The 25,723-nt window shown below is 38.5% G+C and overlaps 1 protein-coding gene across 10 annotated transcripts in view; it reads left to right on the top strand.

Annotated features, from left to right (window-relative positions):
- The first annotated feature begins 134 nt into the window (after nucleotides 1-134).
- ADAM22 (ADAM metallopeptidase domain 22) overlaps nucleotides 135-25,723 on the top strand; it is a 209,409-nt gene continuing 183,820 nt past the window's right edge. For all 10 annotated transcript variants that reach the window (XM_054564359.1, XM_054564358.1, XM_054564356.1 and 7 more), the window contains exons 1-2: nucleotides 135-404; nucleotides 859-1,019. In XM_054564359.1, coding sequence (XP_054420334.1) covers nucleotides 323-404; nucleotides 859-1,019 — 243 coding nt within the window. In that variant the 5' untranslated portion in view covers nucleotides 135-322. The remainder of the gene's footprint in view (nucleotides 405-858; nucleotides 1,020-25,723) is intronic.

The raw sequence follows: 25,723 nt of genomic DNA, 5'->3' as shown, positions 1-25,723 counted from the left end.
TCGCTCCCTGCAGAGCGCTCGTCGCCCGCCGGAGCCTTTGCCAAGGGATGAGGTGGGAGGCGCTAGAAACCACTTAGCTACAGCCAACCGCCCAATGCAGCACTCGCTCGCTCCCCCCCACCAGCGGAAGCGCCCGCGGAGCACAATGCAGCACTGAGGCAGCGCCGCGGTGGAGGCTGCAGCGCCACGGCCGCTGCAGCACCGGCCGGGGCTGGGAAGGGGCGGCCCAGGCAAACCGGGGGGCGCCGGACGAGGGAGCCGGACCGGCTGCCCGGGCATGAGGAGCTGAGCGTTTCCAGCGAGGCGGGCTGACGGGAGCACCATGCGGGGAGCGGCTGCGTCCGTGCCCTTGCTGCTGCTCTGCGCACTGGGGACCTGCCCCCCGGCGCGCTGCGGCCGGGCAGGTAAGTTCGCCACCGTCTGTGGCTTAGGGACACACCATTTGCCGGGAATCTCTGCAGCCCTCAAGCGCACGGCAAAGGAGCATCCCCATTTCCGAGTGCGCGGGGAGATTTTTTATTTGGAAGGGTGGTGAGAAGTGGAGCAAAAATACGTGTGGGGGCGCGCGGATGCATTAGAAGCATTCGGTCAAATGCCTGTTTTTCTTTTGAAGAAGAGACATGCAGAGGATGGGAAAGGGGTGCTCTGCTTCTGGGCCCCGATCCTGGATGCTCTGAGAGGAGCTGGTCCAAAGCTCTCCGGCTGGTGTCTGCGTCCTTCCCAGCTGGGGTCCGGGAGGGAGGGGGCGGTGGAATTTTCAGAGGGGAGGGGTCTCGCCGCAGGACTGAGTAGTGTGAGTCAGGGTCATTATTTTCGGCTTTTCTCCCCATACCCTCCTTCTTCCCTTCCTGCCTGGAGGAGACGCCTCGTTGACGGAGTCGGAGAGGAGGAACGAAAACCGCTTCCTGGAGCGCCAGAGCATCGTGCCACTCCGGCTCATCTACCGCTCTGGCGGCGAAGATGAAACTGGGCACGACGCGCTGAACACACGGGTGCGGGGCGACCCTGGCGGCGCTCAGGTGAGAGGCGCGGTCCGGAGAGGGTGGTCCTCTGCGCGGCCCTGCCCACCCGCCACTCCGCGTTTGCTTTCGGTTGCCCTGGAGATGCAGTGTCTTAGGTGAAATGAGCGTAATCCTAATGCTAGTCCTGCAGGGCGCTCCCTGTGCAAAAAGAAGAACGGAAAGGGGGACAAAACCTCCAAACAGTTACAGGCCAGGGACTTTGCTTGAGAGGAGTTTGTGTAGGATGCCTCCAGCAGAGCGACAACTGAGCAAAAGGGTGGACACCCTCTCACCTCTCTCAAGTAAAAGCAAGTCCATGCTTGGGCAAGAAGGGATCTTAACATCCAGGCAGAATTTGCGTCTTTATTGTTGTGGTTATTGTAATGCTCAAAGAGAAGACTTTATAAATGATTTAAACCACAATCAGTACTATTAAAAATTTGGAAAAACAAACCTAGACATCCTTAACTAAACTCAAACCATAAAAATAAGCGAAATTGCAAGGTTATCAACCCAATATGTGGGCACCAGAGATGTTCTCGTTCACCTCCACTTTCCAGAAAAGGCATCCCCTTCCCCTCTTTCTTCGTTGGTAGCAGCCTGGTGTAACTAGGGCCATGTTATTTACTGGGTATTTGTAAATTATGTTTTTTAAAAATCTAAGTTTTATCAGTTACTAGTATTTAGATCAATATCACACATTCACAGGTATGCCTGAAAATTATTTTGAATTTACTGGTTAATTTCAGTAAATATTTCGGGCTCTGTAAACTTTTTTGAATTTATATACATCAGTCTGGCAACCAGTTCACCTACTCGTAAGTGCATATTAAGATAGAACTCGTTCATGTAGTTGAAAATTTGTAAACTTAACTGAAGCAAACTTATAATTTATCTGTACATGAAAAATATGTAAAAAATAGAAAAATACTATTTAAATTTGTATTTGTAGACCAATGTTAAAATTTTAATATAAATGAGGAATTAGTTTAAAGAACTGTAGTAATAGTCATGAAAGTTAGATTATTGTAGAAAGAAACCTAATATGGCAAGCCTTTAATGAAAGATTCCATTATTTGAGTTAATGTTTGGTAAATAACTATTTTCCTTTTTCATTTTAACTTGTTTCCATAGTAAAACTGAAAAAGCAGGGGTACTTATTTTTCAATACATTATAATTATTCCTATGGAGGAATAAATTTCAAACCCATGCAGAAGTAGAATATTGTAGTGAGCCCCAAGCTTCCACAATTAGCAACTCATATTAATTAGCAATTAATCAACTCAGTTACCAATCTTGTACCTATATCCTACCTAGTTACTTCCCTTTGCTATATTATTTGGAATCAAATCATGTTATTTTATTTAAAATTATTTCACTATGCATCTCTAAAAGATATAGATTCTCTAAAAAATGTAACCATATTATGTCTAATATGTAAATATATTCAGTATATAAATATGTTAAGATATGTAAGTATATGTAAATATATGTAAATATAATACATATGTATTTATGTTTATTTGATTCAGGAACCAGATAATGTCTTTTGACTGTAATTAGTGGGATTTTTGTTTGTTTGTTTTTTAAGTCTCTTTAATGCAAAGTTTCCTCTATTTCTTTGTTTTTCCTTGCAATTTACTCACTGAAGACATGGGGTCTTTTATCCTGTAGAGTTTCCCACAGTGTGAATTGTTGCTGATATAGCCAGTGCTTTAAAAAAAAATCCAAAGACTTTCTCGGAGAGGAAGCAAGACAGAAGGAAGTAGAGATGCAGAGAAGGAAAACCGTAGGATTGAGTCTGGAAATGCTGATTCTCTGCCTCATACTAGTAATGTCTGCGGGGACCTCTGCCATTCTCTGTGTTTGTGAAAGATCACCACTTTGGGAAAACAGGCCAGTCCTCCTCCTTTTCTCCTCATTTATGGAGCTCCGCTTTTGCAGTCCTTTGGTTTTTGGGCGTCTCCACTTGGAGTAGAAGACACCTTGGGCCCCTGCAATTTGTTTTCTACAGCAATAAACCTCACAATTGAGAAGAATGGCTCTGGCTTTGGGTGAGGTGTGAATGAATGTGTAGGATTTAGGTTAAACAGCATGAATTGATTATTTATTCAAGGCAGAAATGAAAGTGAAGATACTGTCTTGTCATTGAAGTAATTATTACAGGAAATCGCCTCAGTGCCTGGCACATAGTGAAGTACACACAGTGTATCTGGTTGGATGTCTGGTTCTCCTGGGGAGCCTTGCAGCTTACTGTGCTCCTTAAACTGTAGTTAGAAATCATTGATATGAGGACTGACTCTGGCAGAATTGTGAAGACCTACTGCCATATGCTAACTTTTCCTACAGTTAGGAAACTAAGGATTTCCTCTGTATTTTGGCATTTCTAGTTTCCTCAGGAGCTGTAATTTGACCTGAAAACGTATATTGATTGTACAGGGGTGGGCAAAAGTAGGTTTACAGCTGTAAGTATGCCAAACACATAGTTTATATTCTTGTATTATTTAACGATTGTATTATTTGTATTACAACTGTAAACCTACTCTTTCCCACCCCTCTATCTGGCCCTTGTTATTTCTTTGGTAATTCAATAGATATAATTTATGACACCTTAGTTACCCATAGATAGTCTTAGCAAATTTCTTTCTACTTCAGAAATAAAAGTAGGATGATTTTCTGTCACCTAACAAACCATATACTCATTTGTTGGTTTATTTAAAGGCTTTAAAAAAAAAGATTTTATTTATTTTTAGGGAGAGGGGAAGAGTGGGAAAAAGAGGGGGAAAGAAACATTTATGTGCAAGAGAAACAACTTCTATCAATCAGTTGCCTGTCACACACTCCCGACTGGGGACCTGGCACACAACCCAGGCACATACCCTGATGGGGACTCTTGGTGACCTTTTGGTTTAGGGAACAACACCCAACCCACCGAGCCACACCAGTCAGAGCTAATGGCTTATATTTACTTGAGCTGCTTCTGTGTACCAATTTGTGTGCAAGGCCCTGGGGATTGAAAAGAGAAAAGACACAGTTTTAGCTTTTAAGGGATTTACAGACAAGTGGGACGATGGATGGGTGAAGAAGCAGTTACATTGTGCCCGTCTGTGTGGTTTTCTGGAGGTGATCACAGAAGGCTGTGGAAGCAGAGAAGACCTGTTATTGAACCCAGGCGAAAGGCCAGGATGGACTCTCGGAGGGGAGGTGCTGTGTGAGCTGCGTTTTGAGAGCGCGTAGGAATTGGCCAGATTAAAGGGAGAGGACTGGAATATCACAGCCGAGGGGTGGCAAATACATAGGCACGTGGGAGTCAGGACACATTTTGGTAGCTGGAAAGTTAGGGTTTAGGGGAGACATGAGACAAAACCGGAAAGCAGAGATGCGGCACCCCCTTCATGATTTGCTGAGGAAATTGACATTTGTCCTAAAGGCAATCTAAGGATTTCAGAAGGAGAGTTAATATACTAGATTTTTGTTTTTGTGGGATAACCTTACTTGTTAGAAATGAGTAGTTTTAATTTCAAAGAGTAAGTGAATGGGTTTGTTTATTTTAGTCTGTAGGTAAATGCCAATTCACCTACTGATTAAGCTTCATAAGAACTTATTTTCTAAGTAGACTGAAAATACTGTATAAATGAATTAATATTTATAAAGCACTTAGAACAATGCTGGGTATATTTTAAATACTATATGAGTTTTTCTTAAATGACAAACTCCCTCAAGTACTCAAGGCTACTTGAGTACTATTTAGCAGTTTTGTGACATCACCTTAATGCAAAAATGGTGTTCTCAGGACCTGAGTTTAATACGTTCCCAGGAGTAAGTTACAAAGTACTCAGATTTACATAACTAAGTGGAATCTAACATTGCCAGAGATGGGAGAGACCTTAAAGGTCATCTAAACTAATTCAGGAATTACTTCTCATCTGGTAAGATCAAGCCATTACTCAGAGTAAGGAAATGAGCCATGTACTATTTAACGTTTCAGAAAGCTCACAAGAACTGTGATGGTATAACACACCTTAAATTTACTGTTAATGTGTCCTTGTTTCACTTATCACTAAATGGAACCGAACACGTATTTTTTTTTTTAGTTATGTGGAAATACTGGCAATTTGGAGTGAAATAATAATTCTGTTACTGTGAGTTTGTTTTGCAAAAGAGTACTCCATGAGCAGTTACCTGAATGCATACTTTATATTCATTTGAAGTGGGATTATCAGCCCATAATGAACGTGCATTATGCCGTAAAGTCCTAGATACGACAGTCAATGACTTCATATTTGGTTGTGGGTAACCTTGCTCTCCTCCAGGTTGTCAACCTAGTCTCAAGTAATTTCAGTCCTGCAAAGTAGCACTTAGAACTATATTCAACATTCTCAGTGTCTTTCTTCTGACTTGAAATTATTTGTGCTGAAGGAATTGTATGTTTGCAGATAAAAGAATACAGCGTTTTTAACTGGACACCCATATGGGCAAGATATCACCTACAGAGTCTTACTAATGGTTTGATACTGATAATTACAAAATTGCTATTTTTAAGAATCAGCACCTTAATGGTTACTCCTTTTTTGCTAGCCATGCATGACAGATTTCTGTAACATTGCAGATAGGTTATTTGGTAATTTATTTTGTTATATGGTCACCCCATACATTTTCAATAATTTGTTCTTCACCCAGCGATTACATTTCTCTACAAATAGCAGATTTTTTTTTTTTTTTTTTTTTTTTTTTTGGTCAGAAGTCTTCGTTGTCAGTGAATAGATGGGCTACTTATTTCTGTCTGTTTCCCTGGAAAGTGTTCTAGATTCTTGAGTAGTTATTGAGGTGCCAAGAACATAAACCTATGATTTGTCATAGTTTTGATAATCACTAATGAATGGGGAAAGTGCAAGATGGCAGCGAGATGGCACGCAGGAGGAGTGCTCCACTTCTGTGATTGCATTTATACATATGCCTCAGCATGGATGAGCTGTACTTAAAATTGTGCTGTTTCACTTGGGAGCACTGAGTCAGCTTGATGGTAAATTGTCTGCAGTACTTCTTCCCTGGCGGAAAAGGGCTCCCAGGAATTCCAGTTTTAGAAGTATTTTGCAAGGATAGCACAAACCTTGTTTTTTCTTAATGTGCATTTGTTAAACCTAAGTAGCTCAATATTGATAAAGTTTTGCCACCAGTCAAAACTTGGTTCTGCTGCTATAAATAGGAAGGAGACATTTCTTAATGTGCTTTAACTCTCCTACCAACCTTCTTCTCATACCAATTAAATAGTTAAAAGAAAATGAAATTCAGAATTGTAGGAGTTTCCCTCAGGTCTTCTTTTTACTCTATGAATTCCCAATTTGTAAATATTTCTTTTGAGCATCTTTGAAATTCTTCTTAATGATTTTACTGGGCACAGAGAGAACCTGTCTTTCACAGGTTCTTTATACCTACACATGGAAAGTTATGAATTACTCTAAGAGCTTATGGGTTGATACAAATTTTTTTTTTTTTAGTTTTACTTGCTTTTGTATGTTTCAAAGAATGCCAAGTGTTCTATTATTAAGTGTTCTATTATTTTTAATGAATCGATTCCTCCCTAAAAGCTCATGGAGGGGGGCCTGCTTTCTTGTCATGACACACTGAGAGCAGCAATCTGTAAGGTTTGTAGTGCTGAGTAGCTCCCGTGGGTCCCCGATAGGGCCACATTTATCATTAAGTGTCACTGATAATCCCCAAAGGGAAAAAAGATGTTAATATAAGGAGTAGGGAGAGCTGAAGAAGAGGAAGAAACCTGGAGCAGAATACTGAGAAGGAGGAAGAAAAGAGAAATCAGGAATAGAGAAACATACTTACAGTAGTGTTATCATATATGTTCTAGTATATACTAAAATATTTAATCTGCAGTAATTTATGTGGTTACTTTTTATGTGCCAAATGGCTTTTTGAGTACTTGATGTCCATAAACTCATTGCATTTTCACAAGAATCATATGACAGGTAATACTTGTCAGCTGCAAAACTCATAGAGCTGGTAGGTAGGTGAGAGGCCACTTGAACCCAGGCACTTCAGCTCCACCGCACTACCTGTGTGCTTAACCACAGCGCTAAACTGGCCTAATGGTAGAAGGCCACCAGCATTTCTTTAGATGTCATTCAGTAACATTGGGGTCAAAGATTTCTTATATCTGCCCCACTGGAATTATTTATTTTCTGTCAGCTCTTGAAAATATTTTTTTAAAGTTATATAGTAGCATAAAAGCAGAATACAGCAGAGAGGCTTCATTTCTGCTACCTTGAGAGTGGGAACAGAATACAGAAAGACAGTTAACATCTAAAAGGTGGAAACTCCCCTTGGGGGATGTGCGTGTTTTGTTTCTTTTGGAACTGGATGGGTACACTGATTACAGAAGCTTTGAAAATCGAAGATTTTAATATTCAACAGTCAACACCAAAATTATATATGCACTTTTGTGGGCAAAAATTTTATGAAACAGAAACATCAAATGCTAAACAAGGATCCATATTCGTATAGCCATCTTTAAAAGAAAAAGGACAAAATATGTTCTTTGTCTTCATAGAACAAGTACCTACAGAGTTCCACATGTCAGAGCATTCAAGTGAAAGAGATAAGTAACCAATCAATAATAATAAAAAAACAATAGCTTCTGGGAACACCTAGTTGGATGTGTTTACATTGTTACTAAAAGCACAGAAAGCAAATATTTAGTGAAAGTTGGAAAATAATAATTAATATTTATTGAACATTTACCATGTATCAGGAACTGTGTTGAGTGCTTTACATTCATTATCTCTCATTATGAGGTAGATAAGATTTTTAAACCCAAAGGCAGCTGTCTATAAGCCAGGAAAAGCACTTTCATGAAGAACCAACACTGTCAGGCCTTGGTCTTGGACTTCCAGCCTCTGAAACTGTGAGAAAATAAATTTTCTTGTGTTTAACTCACCCAGCCTATGATTTTTCAACTGTTAGGGCAGCCTCAGCAGAGTAATGTAAAAAAAAAAGTATGATTGTACTATGGAAGGGGTGTGCACAGGATGCTACTAGAAAACTACAAAAGAGGAATTCAGATTATGAATTCCTCATGCTACTACATAGCACAACTTGTGAAATATTTACCAAAAAAGAACTTGAATCATACCTAAATGTAAGTTTATTAGGGAACAGAGAGTTATGCTGAAGACAACATGGGGATGCAACCAGAATATTGTCTTTGGAAAACCACACAGGACAAAGGACCTGGTTTCTTTATAAGTAAATCAGAAAGGAAAATTAGGCACACAATCTATAGATTAAAAAAAAAGGTCTATTCACCAAGTGTGGACCTCGTTAGGATCCTGATGTGAATAAACTGTTAGAAAATAGTGATGACAACTAGACATTTGAGGATATTAAGGAATTACTGTCCTTTGTTTTTTAAAAGTCACATATCTTAGAGATACAAACTGAACTATATGCAAATAAAATGATGTAATTGTGCAATTAGTTTCAAAATTTGCTAATAGAGGAAAAGGATCCCCATAAGATGAGGGCAGAGTAATAGATGAGACAAGATTGGCCATAAATTATTTTTGTTAAAACTGGCTTAGTTGGCTATATGGGAATTCATGATTCTACTTTCTCTACATTTATAGACTTCTGAAATTTTCCATAATAAAAAATTTTAAAAAGAAAAGTAAAAAAAAAAAAAAAAAAAGATTCGTAAAGCCATTTTGTGCATGAGAAAACTGAGGCTTAAGGAAGCTAATTAACCTGCCGAAGACCATAAAACTAAGTAGTAGTATTGGGAAAAGGATTCACGAAGAAAACAGTAGAAATCCACATAAAATAGTCCTTTTTAATTGTGGTTACTCATTTGTCTCTGTGTTAGAACGAACCTAATGTTTTTCTTTAGGAAACTCTTGGCCCTGCCTAGGCTTCCTTCCTGGTTAACTTCTTCCAGGGGTGGATCGATGCCATGTTTAGCACTTACGTTCATTTCTAGAAATGGGTATAATTTCTACTTCTATCTCAGATATTCTTTTAAGCACATGGAAATATCTGAGTCCATATCTAAATGACAGCAGAGAATAGCTGCACCCTGAGAATTTGTTGGAGTTATTTCACTAATTCATAATTTCATAATTAGTTAAAGAAACTAATTATGGAGAATTATCTTCTATTCCTCCATCATTTCCTAGCCGCACCTCCAGAGATCCTGGATGGGGGTATTTTAATAAGTCTCCCGAGTGGATTCCAGTTTGTACTCAGGGTTGAGGAGTGCTATAAGATTTAAGAGATTTTTCTTCTTCTTAAATCTCTTTGGATTTTAAGTTGGTCACAAGAGTTTGGTATCTGAGTTGGTATCAGTCTTCTCAGTCACTTCCTTGACTTCTTCAATCACCCACCAGGGTTTTTTCTAATGGATATTTTGAAGGACATTGTAAGAAATATTCCTGAGAAAGCAGTTAGCAGCTTTAATCAAAGTCTTGGAGAATATCACACATGATGTCTCATCAGGACCAAGAGGAAAGATTTGCCCTGTAACTGTGTTTCCTTCTTTGAGTTGGATGCCAAAAGTCTGGAGGCAAATGGTGCCCTTCTGCCAGGTGAAAGTCACAGCATGAATTTTCATCGCAGCTTCATAACTTGCTCATCAGCGTGCAACTTCTCATCATCCCTATTTCAGCTCAAAAGTCATCTGAAATATCTCTTGATTTGTGAGATTTGTCAATCTTGGAGGTCAGATCTGTGCACATTTTCATATGGATGTTGTACTTTGATTAAAATAAATATTCAGTACAAAAGGAAAGTAATCTGAGAGCTTTCCCCTCTGTCTATTTTTCTAAAGTAGTCTCACCTCACCCCCTTCTTTTTGCATCTTATTACTCTGTTGACTTGTAACACTTGTTAGCATTTGACATTCTTTTTAATGGTTGATACATTTATTGTCTTTCTTCCAGTATGCTCTCACTAGAACATAAACTATGAGAATAGTGATCTTGTCTTTTCCTTCATGACACATCTTCATCATGTAGAACAGTGCCTGGCACTGAGTAAATGTTTAATAAATACTTATTGAAGTAATGAATTTTTCTATCTCCTCCAGTTTCCTCATCTACTTAAAATTTTTTATTTTCTCTTGTAATTGTCCATATAAACAACCTGAAATCCTTTTTGGAACAAGGTAGAGTTCTAAATGAATAAATGCATGAATAATTTTAGTCTTTTAAAATATTGAATTTGTAGTCCCTTTTGATAATTACAGTTATTTTACACATAATTAAGTAGAGTTCAGTGTGCTGTATTTTAAAAAATATAAATACTTTTGGTTGCCAGAGTTGGGGAGAGGTTGGGGCCTGGGTGAAAAAGGTGAAGGGACTAAGAAGTATAAATTGGTAGTTACAGAACAGTCACAGGGATGTAAATTACAGCAAAGGGAATATAGCCAATAATACTGTAATAACTATATATGGTGCCAACTGGGTACTTGAAATATAGGGGGGACCACTTTGTAAAATATATGATTGTCTAACTGCTGTGCTGCATACCTGAAATTAGTATAAAATAATACTGAATGTAAACTGTAATTGAAAGATTTAATTAAAATTAAAAATTAAAAAATATAAATATAAATATTTCATATATAAAAACTGATTTTAGACTCCTAGGTGGCTTTTACTTCTGATTTCATCATTTGAGTTGCTTTCAAGATATAAATCTGTTTTCCCCAGCACAGACTATTAAACATAACTTCACCTTGAAAATAAAATTTTAAAAATTCTATATTATTATCCAGAAATATCAGCAGTTAGTAATGGAAAGAGAAGAATAAAGAACATAATCCCCCACCAGCCCTATGCCCCATCCCTGCTCTACAATCTGTTGTTTATATTGAAAAAAAAATTCAGAATCATACTTATCAGCAAGGGTAAATCAACATTTTTCTTCTCCTTTTTAAAAATTAATTTTGTACCAGGAGATTTTTAGCACTTAGCAGTAGTTGCCCTTTTGTTGCATTTTTTTTGTCCCAAGTAAAGAACATTAGATGAGTTTTGAAGAAGGGAAATCGATGATTCCCAGACCGGCCTTTGAGAGCTTGTATTCTGCAAATGGTTTTAAATTTTTCTACCCTAGGCAGAATTGGTTGACAGTTTTTCTTTTTCCTTTTAATTTTTATTGCATATATTTGGGTGACATTAGTTAATAAAATTATATAGGTTTCAAGTGTACACTTTTATGTCATCTGTATGTTGTATTGTATGTTCACCGTCCAAAGTCAAGTCTTTTTCTATCACCATTTGTCTCCCCTTTACCCTCTACTACCTCTCCCATCCTTCCTTCCCTCTGGTAATTACCATACTGTTTCCTGTTGGTTGACAGTTTTCTTAGAGCACTTATGCCCCTTGGCACTGGCCTCATTTGCAATTAGTTGGTTATTTATTTATTTATTCACTTATTTATTCAGTTTGCCTTTTCAGTGGGATTGTTTGGGAGAAATTGCCTTCATTTCCTTCACTAGTGAGGTCAGGATATTGGTGTCAGGCTCATACACACAACTTGCTCATACTGGCCATAAGTTAAGCTTTTCTCCAAGTGGGATTTCTTCCCTTGGATTAGACAGCAAGATGCTGCAGAAAGACCTGCCACTTCGCAGAACCTGATTTTGCAGATTTCCACAAATTCCCTACTGGATTTTTAATGTCTTTGGATACTGCCAGGGGTCTGGCCAGGATCCCAGCTGTGGATCCTCAGGGGGTATAAGTAGCCATCAAGATTATGTATGTACTATTTATTATAGCTAAATCAGCTGTACAACATCATAAAATGTGTGAACAATTTTCCAGGCCCGAACCAAAACTTTCATCCTCCATGGCTTTTTTTTTTCCCCTAAAGTTACTTCCTCTTGAAAGTACCTTTATACTTGGACAGATATTGATTGATAAGACAGTTGGGGAAATTCAAGAGGTATTCATTGCTGTCACCAAAGATGAAGCTATTTCTGACTGGGTAAGTGACAGATAAGGCTATTTCAAACCTAGGTGAATAGCAATTTTTGTTGCTTCTTAGGACCCTCCAAGATAAAAATGGGAGAAGGATATTGGTGCTGAGATACTAAGAATTCTTATTTAATTTAATTTCTGAGGTAAGTTGAGCATGATGTTCTTAAGAGTCCTTAATGATCTTGCATAGACAATGTTCTCTCATATTTAATGAAGGAAAAGTACTATTAATTCATAACAGCCAATTTTTTCTAATTTTTAAATTTTTATTTATTGATTTCAGAGAGAGAGAGAGAGAGAGAGAAGAAAAAAGAGAGAGAGATTTGTTGTTCCACTTATTCATGAGTTCATTGGCTGATTCTTGTATATGCCCTGATCAGGGATCAAACTTACAACCTTGGTGTATCAACCAACTCAGCTACCTGGCCAGGACCCTGTTGCTTCTTTCCATTTGTCTTTTTCCTGTGAACTTAACCTTGTTCTGTTCACTTCCCTTATGGCCCCACTCTATTTCTGTCGAGTGCCTTTTTTTCTCTTAGCAACTTCAGTAAAAAACAAGTCTCTGAAAGGTTATTTACATTCAGTGTTGGGAACCATCCCTGCTGCATGTTGCTGGACTTAACTTATTTTGGGATTTGGAAAATGTGTAATAATTGAACAAGCTTTACACTTTACTGCTTACTTATAATCCTGATTGTATGCGTATGTGCGTGTGTTTCTTCTTTTTCCATTTTGTTTCTTTTGTTCCCTTTAAATTGTCTCTATTCATTGTTTTCTTTGGGTTTGGATTCAAGTGTCTCTTCTTCTCGTCGCTGCTGGAATAATCACCTTTCTAAAATAACTTTCCTTATTCTCGTTGTTCACAACCCCCTAAGATTTAAACACTGAGTTATATGCTCAGCTCACCCTCCACACTTGCTGAGCATGTCACTTCTCAGTCTTTCAAAATGAACCATTGTTGTATCACTATAGGATTCATGCTCAGTATTAAGGAATGATGAGGCCCTTTTACAGGTGTATTGAAAGTAAAACTTGCCTCATAGGCTTGTCATAAAATCGTCCTTGCTTATGTGCGTGTGGGTGTGGGTTGGGAGGTGGGGATTAAAGCATGGATAACTTGGCTATGTTATTAGATGGTGCCCCTATGAGTTAGACTCGAATCTCAGGCTGGAACTGTCATTTGTGTTCACCATCATTGGTTTAGTGCGTAGCACTGTGCCTGCTGCATAGTTGATGCTCAGCAAATATTTATGGTCTGCCTCTGTTTCAATTTTCTGTCTTAAAGATGCAGAAAAAGTTCTGTGACCATTTATGTTACTGATATTATATATTTTGGATGTATTTCTAACAGTTACAGCACTTCTTTCCTCTGGATTATTAAAGAAATTTGTGGGGTGGGTTCCAGAGGAGGATGGGCCTTCTTCCACATTTGTGCCGCGTCTCTGACCTCTCTTACTGTTCCCCGCCACGTATTCCTGCTGGCCCAGCAGAGCCACCCGGGTTATAATAGTGCAGGTCCTGTGAGAATCCCATCACTATGAGCCTCTGAACTGAAATAGCTGTCCCTCTTGCCTCAGGTTTGAGTTGGGGTTTGTTAGGAAAGGCAGGGCTATGACGATAAAGAGAGTGAACACTGGAGGAAGCGCCGGAAACTCAGACAGTGATTGGCATGCCCAATGTCATTCTGCCACATAAAGCCGCTTTGCTGTCTCTCAGCTGCCTTAATACTGTGACAAAATCATTCATGTCAGTTTATGGCCCTGTCTCTCTGAACAAAAATAAATCTAAGCTATTTAACCTTTGTGTGTGACTTTATTCACCAGATTTTGCCATTTGCTGCTAAGAGCTGCATTTAAGACAATGATATATGTCTTCTGGGAGAGTGACATACAGTATTTTTGATGGATCTGAGCCATATGACATATTCAGCCAAGGAGTTCTGTTGATATTTGTTCTTGGACTTTTGATTTTTTTTCCCCTTTAACAGTAGTCTTGGACTGAGGACAACATCCTCTTTTTTGTTTGTTTGTTTATAGGTAAATTCCAGGCGCATTCTTGTTGAATAGTGTTTTTTTTTTCCCAATATTTACCTCTTTTTTAGGAGCTAACAAGTTAATATAAAATATTTACCTTTCTTTTTTTGTATCTTAGTAATATATAGTACCGTTACTCCATGAAATCTCCATGCCCTTAACAGGTCTGCACATCTGATTGAAATCAGGAAGAACACCACTGGAGAACAGTTGCTTTAGAATAAGTAGAGGCCGCAGAGGAGGATGGCCCTCTGAGCTATTTTTAAGCATCTATATACCTCAGTGTGAATAAAGGATCTGAATGTAGGTTGAAGATCAGAAAAGAAAATAAGGGCTTGTGGTGGGAGGAGTTCCATCAACGTGTTACGCGCAGGTAGCCGGCCCGCAGAAATGATTCCAGCTCACCTGGTGTAATCTCAGGAACAAAGTGATTCCTATTTTAAATATATACATATAAATAGTTTTTGTAAGAACTTTACTGAAATATAATATGCATATCATAGAATTTATCTCTTTAACAGAGCATACAGTTCAAAGTTTATTAGTATATTCAAACAATGATGCAGTTACCACCACCACCACAGTTGATTTTAATACATTTCTGTCACCTCAAAAAGAGACCTCATACACATTCCCCCAACCCTCTCCCGTACTGCCTACTCCTAAACCCAACTCTAGGCTGCCACTAATCTACTTTTTGTCTCTATAGATTTGCCTATTCTAGACACTTCATATTCATGGAGTCCTACACTGTATGCTCTTTTGTGACTGGCTTTTTTCATTTAGCATAATGTTTTCATGGTTTATTTTATGTTGTAGCATGTATTACTACTTCATTCCTTTTTATTGATGAATAATATTCCATTATTTGTCAATTCATTTTGAAGGATATTTGTTTAATTTTTTCACTTTTGGGGAATTATACATAATGCTCTTATGAATATTTGTGTAAAAGGTTTTATGTAAACACATGAAAACAGAGACACACCAAAGATCAAAGCAGGTTGTCGTGAAACAATACTTTTATTTTTAATACATGCAGCAGTATACTTTTCACTCTACTCTGTTATTTGTCTTGTTCTAAAAAATTCTGGCCATGGTACATGCACTAAAGCAATTTCTGAGTCCTATGTAATAGGTCATGATCTGACCTAGGGTTTTAAAAATTCTCTTACAGGATTCCTGACAGTGAGCCCAATACTTACGAGGCAGCGTGTCCTTTGGGCAGCTCTGGGAAGAGGTTTTAGAAGGTTGAGTCAACCTGTGCCTGCTGTAAGCTTCTAGCCATTAATTTTTGTTTCCTGTGCTTTTCCTGGCAACAGTACTAGAGACATCTCTACACTTGTGTTAACTCATCCCTTACCTGTTACATGGCACCAATGACATCCACCATGTATGTGAAGGTGCTTGTGAGAATTTCTTTAGGACTTTTATTTTTATAATGGTAAAAAGTTTATGTTTTGAAATGGTTTAAACGTACAAAAAAGTAGAGAGAATAATATGACACTCTTGTACTCACCATCCAGAGTCGACAAAATTTGGTAGTTTTTTTTTTTAAGACATAACATTATAGACGATAGGTTGATGCTCTCCTCCTTTCATTTCTCCCCCCTTACTAGAGGAAATTACTTGCAACTGGTGTCATCTTCCCTGGCTTTGTTTTCATACTTTTACTCCATAAATATTTCCATACACAATTGAACTATTTTGTGTTTTTAAAATATACATATTTGGTATCCTATAGATACTTTTGCCACTTCTAAAGTTTGATTTTTATTCTCATGCTGATACAGAGAAAATAACTGAATTCATCCCTTTTTATTGCCACCTGGCTTTCCATTTTATAAACCTACCATTAATGTATTTTCCCTTTAATGGGATTTATAGATTATTTTCCAGTATTTTGCTGTTATAAGCAGTGTATGCCACTGATCTATTCCTGTGCATGTATTTCTGTGGGGCATATATTTAGAAGTGAAATACCAGTTTACATCCCACCAGCAGTGCATGAGAATCTCCGTGTATCCCCACCTTCGTCATCATTTAGAATCATAAGATTTTTAAATCTCTAACAATATTATGGGTGAAATGGTATTTAGTTATTTTACTTTTCATTTCTCTGAAGACTAATGAGATACAGCACCTTTGGTGATTATATTTCTCTTGGAATAACCTAATCACAGATGTACTTTCCCCATTTTTCTAGCGGGACATTTGTCTTTTTCTTATTGATTTATAGGCATTTTAAATATGTTATGGATTCTTTTCTATTATTAGTTATCTCTGTTGCAAATACTTTTAACAATTTTTTGTGGCTTATCTACTCATTCTCCTGATATCGTTTATCGTGAAAGGTTAAAAATTGTTTTTGATGTTATCTGTATCAACCCTTTCCCTCATGATTCTTTGTGTGTTTGTGTATTATTACTTTATTACTGAAGAATCTATTATAGTTTTATAATATTTGTACATCTCGATTTTTAGTAAAACAAATCCCTGATGTAGTATTCTTAAACAAAAAATGTGTTGTGGATAGTGATTAAGAGTTAGAAGACCTGGAAGTAGACTTCGTGGATTCAAAACCCACCTGTGCCCTTAACTAACTGTGTGAACTTGGCACATGCTTAACTTCTCTAATCACGAGTTTTTATGCCAATAAAATAGCAATAATACCCAGTTTAGACATTATTATGAGGATTGAAGGAGATAATACACATAAATCTTACACCTGAGCATTTGGCATATAGTTACATATGCCAGACAGTAAGTGTTAGCTGCCTTTTTTTTTTTTTAGCTCCCATTATCATTTCTTGGTATAAAACTGGTGTATAATTGTTTCTGTACACAAATCCTTGGATTTCTCTGATTTTAGAAGAACTGTGATTCACATCGAATGTTCTGGGAGGCAGAAGAACCTGGACCTGGTGCTACGTCTTAGCCCCAGCGTTGTTCTTACTGTAACCCTTACCGGGATTTAGCAAACCAGGTCATTCTGTTTTCTCCCCTACCCCGGCCTCCCGCCCCAACTCCGTAGTTCAGGTATCAGGTGGGATTTTTTAATGAAATGAATGACCTGCAGCTCCTTTGCTTTGGGGTGAAAAACATCTCTGCGTGAGCTAAAGCCTCATGCCTGTGTTCTGCATAGGGCTTTTCCCAGCAGGGATGTGAGGAAAGGAAAGGAAAGGAGAGCAGGTCGCCGGGAGGTTAAGAGGCAGCAAGGTAAAATGCTGGACCCACAGTTCCCAAACTAGGCTGAGTTTAGAATCTGTATTTTTAACTGGATTAAAGGATAAGATGCTCTATTTTAATATCTTGTTTTAGTTTCTTTTTAAAAAACATGTTTTATCTGAAGAACTTCAAAATGTGAAACTCTAAAGGAACAGACATTTGAGAAAGAAAAGGCTGCCTGCATTTTATAGATGGTAGCAGTTATTATAACTAAGTCTGTTCCTCTTCGGTGATAATGAAGACCTCCTTGCATTTGCAACACATTTATTACAACAATATTGATTTTAAATAGTTTTTAAAATAACAGCTTATGGACATATGGTTTATGTACCAAAACATTCTCACTTTTAAAGTGTACAATTCAGTGGTTCTTAACATAGCTTTTAATAAAACTTTCAGTCATTTTTAATTATCTGTTTTTTTCCTTCCATTTTACTCTTCACTTTTTATCATTCATTCTGTTGTTTTTGCTCCCATTGTAAACGAGTTGTGATTATAAGTTCATTTGCCCAGTTTCTTGCTGAGAGAGCTCTGGGTGCAGCATTCGGATGTAGCCTGCAGCTCAGTGGAAGAACTTCCATTTTCTTGTAGTGGATTCCCATATTTAATAAATATTTCAACACTTAATCAATTAACCATGTGTTCCTGACTCTCCAACAATTTTCAACAGTCTCTCCAAAATCTGGTATTCCAAAGTGAATCGTTTGTGTTATTTCTCTTCTTCAAGAAATAATTAGCTTAGAAGATGCCCGTATGCTTTTATTTCAGTGTCATATGCTTGCTGGAGAAAGTGCTGAGGAAGGGAGGAGCTCCAAGTACAGATATGGTTGTTGCTGGGGTGTGAGTGGCGTGTCCGTGTGGAGTCTTCGCAGAGTATCCTCCTTCCACAGGGCCAGTGGGTCAGTCTAGTCCTCACATTTCACTTCATGAGAGGAACAGCTATACTTGTCTCTGCACCTTCTGGTCCTTGTACAGTTGGGTATTTTAGTTATGTTCGAGCAATTAATCATGCCTTTTTATAGCTCCTGTACTCTGCAGCGTGTTTTCACTAGAACTAGAGGTTCTTGATTTCTCTTTTTGTCATCCTATCTTTGAATAATGAGGGAATGGAAAAGATTGCAAATGTTTAATAGGCTTTGATTCTTGTACCTTTTCTTTTGAAGTTTAAACTTGCCAGTTCTGCAATTAAATTTTTTCCATTGGTTCTTTTATTTTTCAGATGAAGGCTCAGTAATTATTTTTGGTGCCACTAACATGTGTGTGTGAGTGATCGAATATTTCTTGTGATTGATTTGATTTGTGAACTGACATTTAAAAATTCACTCTAAAAATATTTATTGAGGGCCTACTGCTATGTGTCAGGTGCTCTCCTGGGCTCTTCATATATATAAGTGACTAAAAAAAATCCCTAAATTTCTTTATCATGAGGCTTATGTTCTAGCAGAGAGACAAAAACATAACATAATAAATTATATAGCATATTAGAAGGTAGTAAGTACTATGGAAAGAAAGGAAAAAATATGGCCTGGCAATTGGTCATTGGGCATAAAAGGGACGTGGAGAGCGTAAGTTGTATTTAATAGGGTGGTTCGTGAGGCCTCACAGAGGAGGAGACATTGGGAAAAGCCTTGAAGGAAGTGGGGAGTGAAGAGGCAGGCAGGTGTCTGGGGCGGAGCATTCCAGGGTGTCAGGACAGCCCCCACCGTGGCCCCAAGGCTAGCTTGTTTACCAAGTACGAGTAACAAGACTACTACTCCAAAGAAGATGGGTGATGGAAGGTCTCACTGAAAACTGTAGTGGGGGAAATATTTGGAAATATTCGGAAATATTCATACCTCTGCTATTTTCAGTTTCATTGTGTGTTCTCAAAGGATTGCATTATCTCATTAAAGAAGACAATACACATTTTCACTGTGGTGGCTCAGTGATCCATCCCCACCAAACCCCACAATATAATGCGTTTGTATTCTTCTTTGCAAGGCAGAATTACTTCCGTGCACTTAAATGTACTTTTCATTTATGTTTAGTACACACATGGCTATGGACCACTTTATTTGCAGGATGCTTTATCCTATGTGGTTGGTAGACAGTTTCAGTGCTAGCCTGCCATAAAGCTTACAAAGTAGCAGATCGTTTCTACTGTGCCTAATAGATGAGAGGCATACTTCCAAGTCATCTTTGAACATATCCTGTTTCACAAATGGGAGAAATAGGCCTAAATTGCGTTATGAAAGTTTTGTTAGCTATTTAAGGAAAATAAGAAGATTCAGCTTGAGGACAGACTTCAAGTAGGGGTTGATGAACTGTCTCAAGAGCTTATAAAACATGCTCAACATTCATTTTTTCAAAATGGTTTTGACCGATGTTTGTTTTCTCACAGGTGGGAAATGAATCACGTAACTCACTGAGGTTCCCAAAGCTCAAATTTCAAACCTTCCCTCCCACCTACAGATATTGCATATTGCAAGTCATGTACCCAAGTGACTGCCAAACTCACTGACAGATGTTGGTTGAATACAGTGAGCACAGGAATGCAGGTTAGAAGTTTTTAAGGAGTCTATGAAATGTATATGCTGGTAACAATTATACTCTATGTAACAAAAATAGTGCTTATAAGTACTAGAGAACTAACAAAGAAAGCAAGCTTAATTATGGTTATATCCCTGAGAAGTCTCTCCAGATTTTGGATAATTACAATTTGCAAAACAATTTTTGTTCATATTATTATGCGATAGCAGTTTTCAGATTTGTTTTACATTTGTAAGTGAGCACATACTTCGTGGCAAGCAAGGCACTAAGTATGGGGAATACAGAGGCACTTGGTGCAGAGTGGAGAGTGGACGCTGGCGTAGTTGTAAGGCATGGGCCTCAGAGAGGGAGGGCGAAAGAGGGATTGTCATCTGGAAGTGAACTGGGGCAAGCAAGAACAATTTTGACCCCTGGATGTAACACAAAATTCTATTCCCACATGCTCAGACTTTTGCTGCTCATGTGGTACAATAATAAGTAGCATACTTTCCATGTATCCAGTCTTCCCAGAAATCCTCAGAAGTTGGTACTATTGTTCCATTTACGAAATGGCTAAACTTGTCCAAGATCATTCAGTGGAAGAATATGAAACAGGAAATTTGGCTCTAGAATCTGGAGTGTTAGCCACTACCCTCTGCAGCTTTTAATAAATAACTGCTAACAGTTTTAAAACAGAGGGAAAACTCTTTAGGACAAAAGAGTTTAGTACTGGATCATATCACTGTCTCGTACTGTGGTAAAATGTCGTTCTAGATTATAAATGTGTGTGGGCAATACTGTGTCTTTCTCAGAGTCGGCTGTGGGTCTCACGGAGTCCTGTGTACACGGTAGGGTGCAGGACGTGGTGGTGTAGTGGAGATGGTAGAGCATGCAGGGAAGGCCAGAGAAGGACATAGAGGACGGCTTGGTGGCAGTTTGCTGAAGATGCTGATCCAGGTCATGTTTTAGTCCTGAGTCCTTGCCAGGAGGCAGCTTCCCAGAAACTCCATGGGGGTAGTTCAGAGCAACTACCTACACACTTCTCAGAAGTGAATAAATTCTCCCAGGGTGTCATTTAATTGAAAAGTGAACTCTATGTTACTTCAAAGTATTCATTTGCTTCAGAGCAACAAGAAGTAAAAAACTATCATAAAATGGACAGAAAGAATGACTGTGTCCAGCCTTTTTCCTTTATGAAAGAGGATCAGGGTGTGTTTTAGGAATCCTTTCTTTAACCCTGCATGTGTGATGCAGGGAGGCCTCATTCAAATGCTCTAATCTGCCCCCAGTGCAGGCAACACCTAGAGGGCTTGGTTTACTCAGCTTTATATCCAAACACATCGACAGCATACAGACCTGGGTCATACAAGGAACACTGAAAACAGTTTAGTGCTCCCGCGTGCATGCTCCTTTGTTAAAGCTGAGTTGAAGCAGAGGGAGGAATGAATGGCTCTAATTTAGCTAATGGCTCCCAAGCCCCACCACCCTGCCCAAAGGAGGCCATAGCTCCTTGTGATTCTGTTTGCTTCTTCCTTCCATCAGCCTTTTACATGAAGTTGTTTCTATCAAGAACGGAGTTCGTCAGTGAAGAAAAGAGTAGTAAGGTTAAGGGTTTTATTTTCTTTTTATATTCAGACACAGTCATAAAAATAACTAGAAATCTCAATGTGATGGGTTTTTCTTGGATGAAGATACATTTCACAGCTAAGGGACAGTCTACATTTGACTCTGACTTTCCATCACTGGACCCTGTTAGCTTGGCCCAGGTCTAGAAGACACTTTAGAGATGCTCTGTGTCCTGTCTCCCTTTTTGGGCTGCAGTTATTCCTTCTAGTCAGGCTTTTCAGATTTGGAATCACCAGCACTACAGCATTAGCTTGTTTCTAGAGCAATTACTTTCCAGGTTACAGTTGGCTATATGCTTTCCCTGCCATACTGTACACACACTTGTGTGCATTCCCCTTTACGTGCAAGCATTATTGGATGTACAATGGATAATGTGACTTGATTTGTTGAGTTTTCTGTCTTCTAAGAATAGTATCTCTTAGAAGTTCCTGCTTTCAGAGATTATTTGTGGTCAATGTATTTTTAAAAGGCATTTCCCTTTAATAGGGAAAGTGTTTAGTGGTAAGGATTAAGTGACAGACTCGTCTATTTATTGCAGGAGCTAATAGTGACTAGCGCCAATAAATAATAGAGGTATAAGTAAAAGTAACTCCTAGAGTTTCTTTCATTACTCTTGCTTACTGCCCAATGCACATAGGAGCCAATACTATTACATCGGCGGTTGAGAAAAGAATTTATTGCGGGGTCGACCAGAAAGGAGGCAAGGCTCAGATCTGTCTCCTTGATGGAGGGCTTAGGGTGGAATTTCAGGGGTGAGGGAAGGATGGGCTGGTATGTGGAAGTGCTGGCAGGGCAGGTTTCAATTGGAGGGCTTTGGAGTTTGACCGTTTATGGTGAATTATAGGACGGGGCTTCAGCACCAGATCTTCTTGGACAACAGACCCTTCATTTCTGAAAGGTTTCTAGCAACGATCGAGTCCGGTCCAGTTTCACCTCTTTGAATCTGTGAGGGAGTGGGAATGTGATACTTTGGATCTGGGTGTTACTTGAAGTCAAAATTTTCTCCTTTGTCCATGCTAAGACTGCCTGACTATGGTTTTGTTCTGTTGTTTTTGAGAAACAACTCAGTATCTGGTTAGAAACAGGATAAGACTAGCTTGAGCTCACTCACTTATACTTTTTTACAACAGAGTAATTTGATTACTTTGCTACTTTTTAGATTTTTCCTGGTAAATTTGAAAATTGTACTCATTTAATTTCTTTAGATTCAGATGTTTTTCAAGACAGTATCCCAGAAAGACTATACACCAGATATATGTCATGTAGCACATATAACAAATTTTTCTTATTGGGTATTTGTGTTTTTTCACAAACACGTGTCATGAATGGATGCTTTCAGCTTTCCTGTAATTTAAGAGGAAAGAGTTAGCCTTCAAAGAAGCCTGGAGACAACATCTGGTAGCATGTGGGAATCCATCAGTTTAAGAATTTTGGGGGCAGATTCATGTCCTTTGCATATTTTAAATTCTTACCTGAGGATATGTTTATTGATTTTAGAGAGAAAGGAAGGGAGAGAGAGAGAAACATCGACGAATTGTCTCCCATATGCACCCTGGCTGGGCATCAAACCCACAACCTAGGTATGTGCCCTAACAGGGAATTAGACTCGAAACTCCCTGGTACACTGGATGATGCTCCAAGCAACTGAGCGACCCGACCAGGGCAGACTCATGTCATATTGAATCTCTGTAGCAGATTCTTGCTATGTTCTAATCCATAGATATATTGAAAAATTCCATGGTTATGAGACATGGTTTCCTCAGAGATGGGTGGTAATCTGTTTTCTCTCTCTCTAACACACACACATTTCTATTCTGTTCTCCCTTCATAATTGTGGTAATTAAGATAACTGGTTTATTCTTCCTATCAGTTTTTATTTTAGCTACTTGTGAAATAATAACAACTACAAAGAAGTATTTTTCAGGGGTTTGCGGCTCTGGAAATCTCTCATTTTGTATCCCAATAAATAATGCTTTTGGAAAGTGACTGTCAAGTTAGCAATGAAAAAAACCAGCTTTTGAATATCCTTGATGTTCGACACTTACTGGTTTTCCCCCTTCTTTTAGGAGGAGTTTTGCTATTGCAATATTTTACTTACATTTTTTTCCTTGATTATGTTCTTGGAAAACTTTTGGACAGTTGAGATACTAAAGTACAAATCTGGTTCTTTTAAAGTTTAGTGTGTAATATGTATGTGTGTATGTATATGTATTGTATATGTGTGAGCAGAACATCTAGAATTTTGTCGTTTTAGTCTTTAGTCCTAGGAGAGAAAAAGCCTTTTTACTCTATGTAAATTCATTTCCCAAAGACAGTTCGGTGGAATTCTTATGTGCCAACTGTGTTTTTTATTCAGTGTTATTTCTGATTTATTTTTTTCTTCAAACACTTGGAGCTGGCCCTTTAGTGGCAGTGAGCCTTCACTGTCGGATGTCTCTTGCATCTCTATAAGGAAGATGAAATGAAGCAAGCAAACAAAAATCCATTGACATAACAGAACTGGGTGAAGTGCATCTTGATGTGAAGAACTCACCGTTCTTATTTTTATTCTTTGGACATTGTCTATTTTTGATGTTGCCTCCAGGAGAGATTTTGACCCAGCTGGCAGAGGCAACCTTTATTTCTGGGCCTGCATTTAAAATTATCTGATTTAGAGCTGAGATGACTAGTTATTCATTTGAGAATATAATAGCTAAACTGCTTACTCCTTTTCCCTCCTCTACTCTTTTGACCTATGCTATATTTAGCTTTCGGGAGTTACATTATTCTTTGCAACAAGACTTTATATATTCTTTTGACTATTTTAAAGTTTTTCTTGTAGCATTCTGTAATCAGTAGGATTTTCATTTTACATTTGGCGAATAACAAGATGAGGCACGTAGTATATTTTAGTAATTTCACTCTAAATCATATATCAAATCAATTGTGGGGCCAGGAAAAGGTCTCGTCTTTCTCCTAAGCCTTTCTCGCATTAAAGAAGAGTATCAGTTTCCTAGCACTGATTCATCTGACGGATTGTGTCTGCTGATTTTGTTGCATCCAAATATTGGGGTTCTTTGCATTCAGATTTAATTACAGCTCAGTATGACTACATATTGTATTGTTCTCAGGCTACTAAAGTTCTTAAAGGCTTTGACTTTCAGGATTATGTGAGTAAGCGTTTTCTTGTTCAGGCCCTAAATTGAAGGCCTAGTAATAGGAGGTTAATGGCCAAGATGACGGAGGGACTGATTTATCAGAAGATAGCTGCAGCATAAATAGGTAATGAGGCTGCCTGACTTCCTGAATGGAGATGAGGAAATTGGAGCTGGAGCCAGTGTCGGCGCAGTCTTTCTGCCTCCGGCTTTTTGGAGCAAGGGCCACTGCAAAGAGGGGCCCTTGGCGGCCAGGGAATCATAGAATCCAGGGCTTTCGGTGCTGTCACCCCTGGGAACTCAGCAGGGAGAATTCAAGGAGTGTCTGTCAAGGGCTCATCTTTTCTAAGGAAGGCCAGTTTTGGGGTACATGTGACTTTACCTAGGGGTTCCTGGGTGCTGAGAGCTACATGACATAATCTCTGTGCTAGGGTAATACATCCCAAAGCAAGGGCACGTTCACATCAGTTGAACATGTTCACATTGTGTTTATATCAATTGCAATTTTTTTTTTTAAATCTCAGTCAACGTCAAGAACTGGAATTTGAATTAGAGAATAAGTTCAACTAGAAGAGAATTCCATGGGAACTGGTTATATGTGAGACTCACATAGGTAGTTGTTTAAAAAATATCATGGAAATTTCAAGCTATTGGCTCCTTTTCTTATTTAGAAAAAGAGTGTACTAAAAGTCTACTGTATGTTAAGCAGCACAGTAAAGTGCTTGTAGAGATGGTTCTGGAAACCTGTAGGCCCTCCTTTAATTTATCTGGGGGAAGCCACCAGATGGAATTCCTTTTTCCTCCTTTTTTGGCTTTCTTTTACCCTTCCCCTCCTTTAAGAAATTAAAAACAAACTTAAAAAACTTTTATTCATTTTACTGAATTCAACAACAAAACTCAGGCAGTAAATTGTCAAAGAACATACACTTTACTTGCAAGAAGTATGGAGGAATTTAGTAAGTAGGTATCAGTTTTCAGAGTTAAACTTATTTTGTCATAAATTGTGAAGGTAAGGGAAAGGAGCTTTTGGTTCCTGAATATCTGTTGTAGCAAAGGCCTTTACATCCATTTCCTGCTATGTTCATTATAAAGAGTACATTTCTTACATTGGTTGGTAATAGTGGTTCTCAGCCCTAGACTGCCCCCAACATACCGATGCTCATTATTCACCCCAGACTAAGTCAATCAAAATCTTTGAGTTTGAGGC

Source organism: Pteronotus mesoamericanus, unplaced genomic scaffold, assembly GCF_021234165.1.
Source record: "Pteronotus mesoamericanus isolate MK-2021 breed Mesoamerican mustached bat unplaced genomic scaffold, CSHL_Meso_final scaffold_85, whole genome shotgun sequence".
Classification (NCBI taxonomy): Eukaryota; Metazoa; Chordata; class Mammalia; order Chiroptera; family Mormoopidae; genus Pteronotus; species Pteronotus mesoamericanus.
Note: the sequence above shows the minus strand (reverse complement) of the source record. Positions and strands in the feature narration are given on the sequence as shown.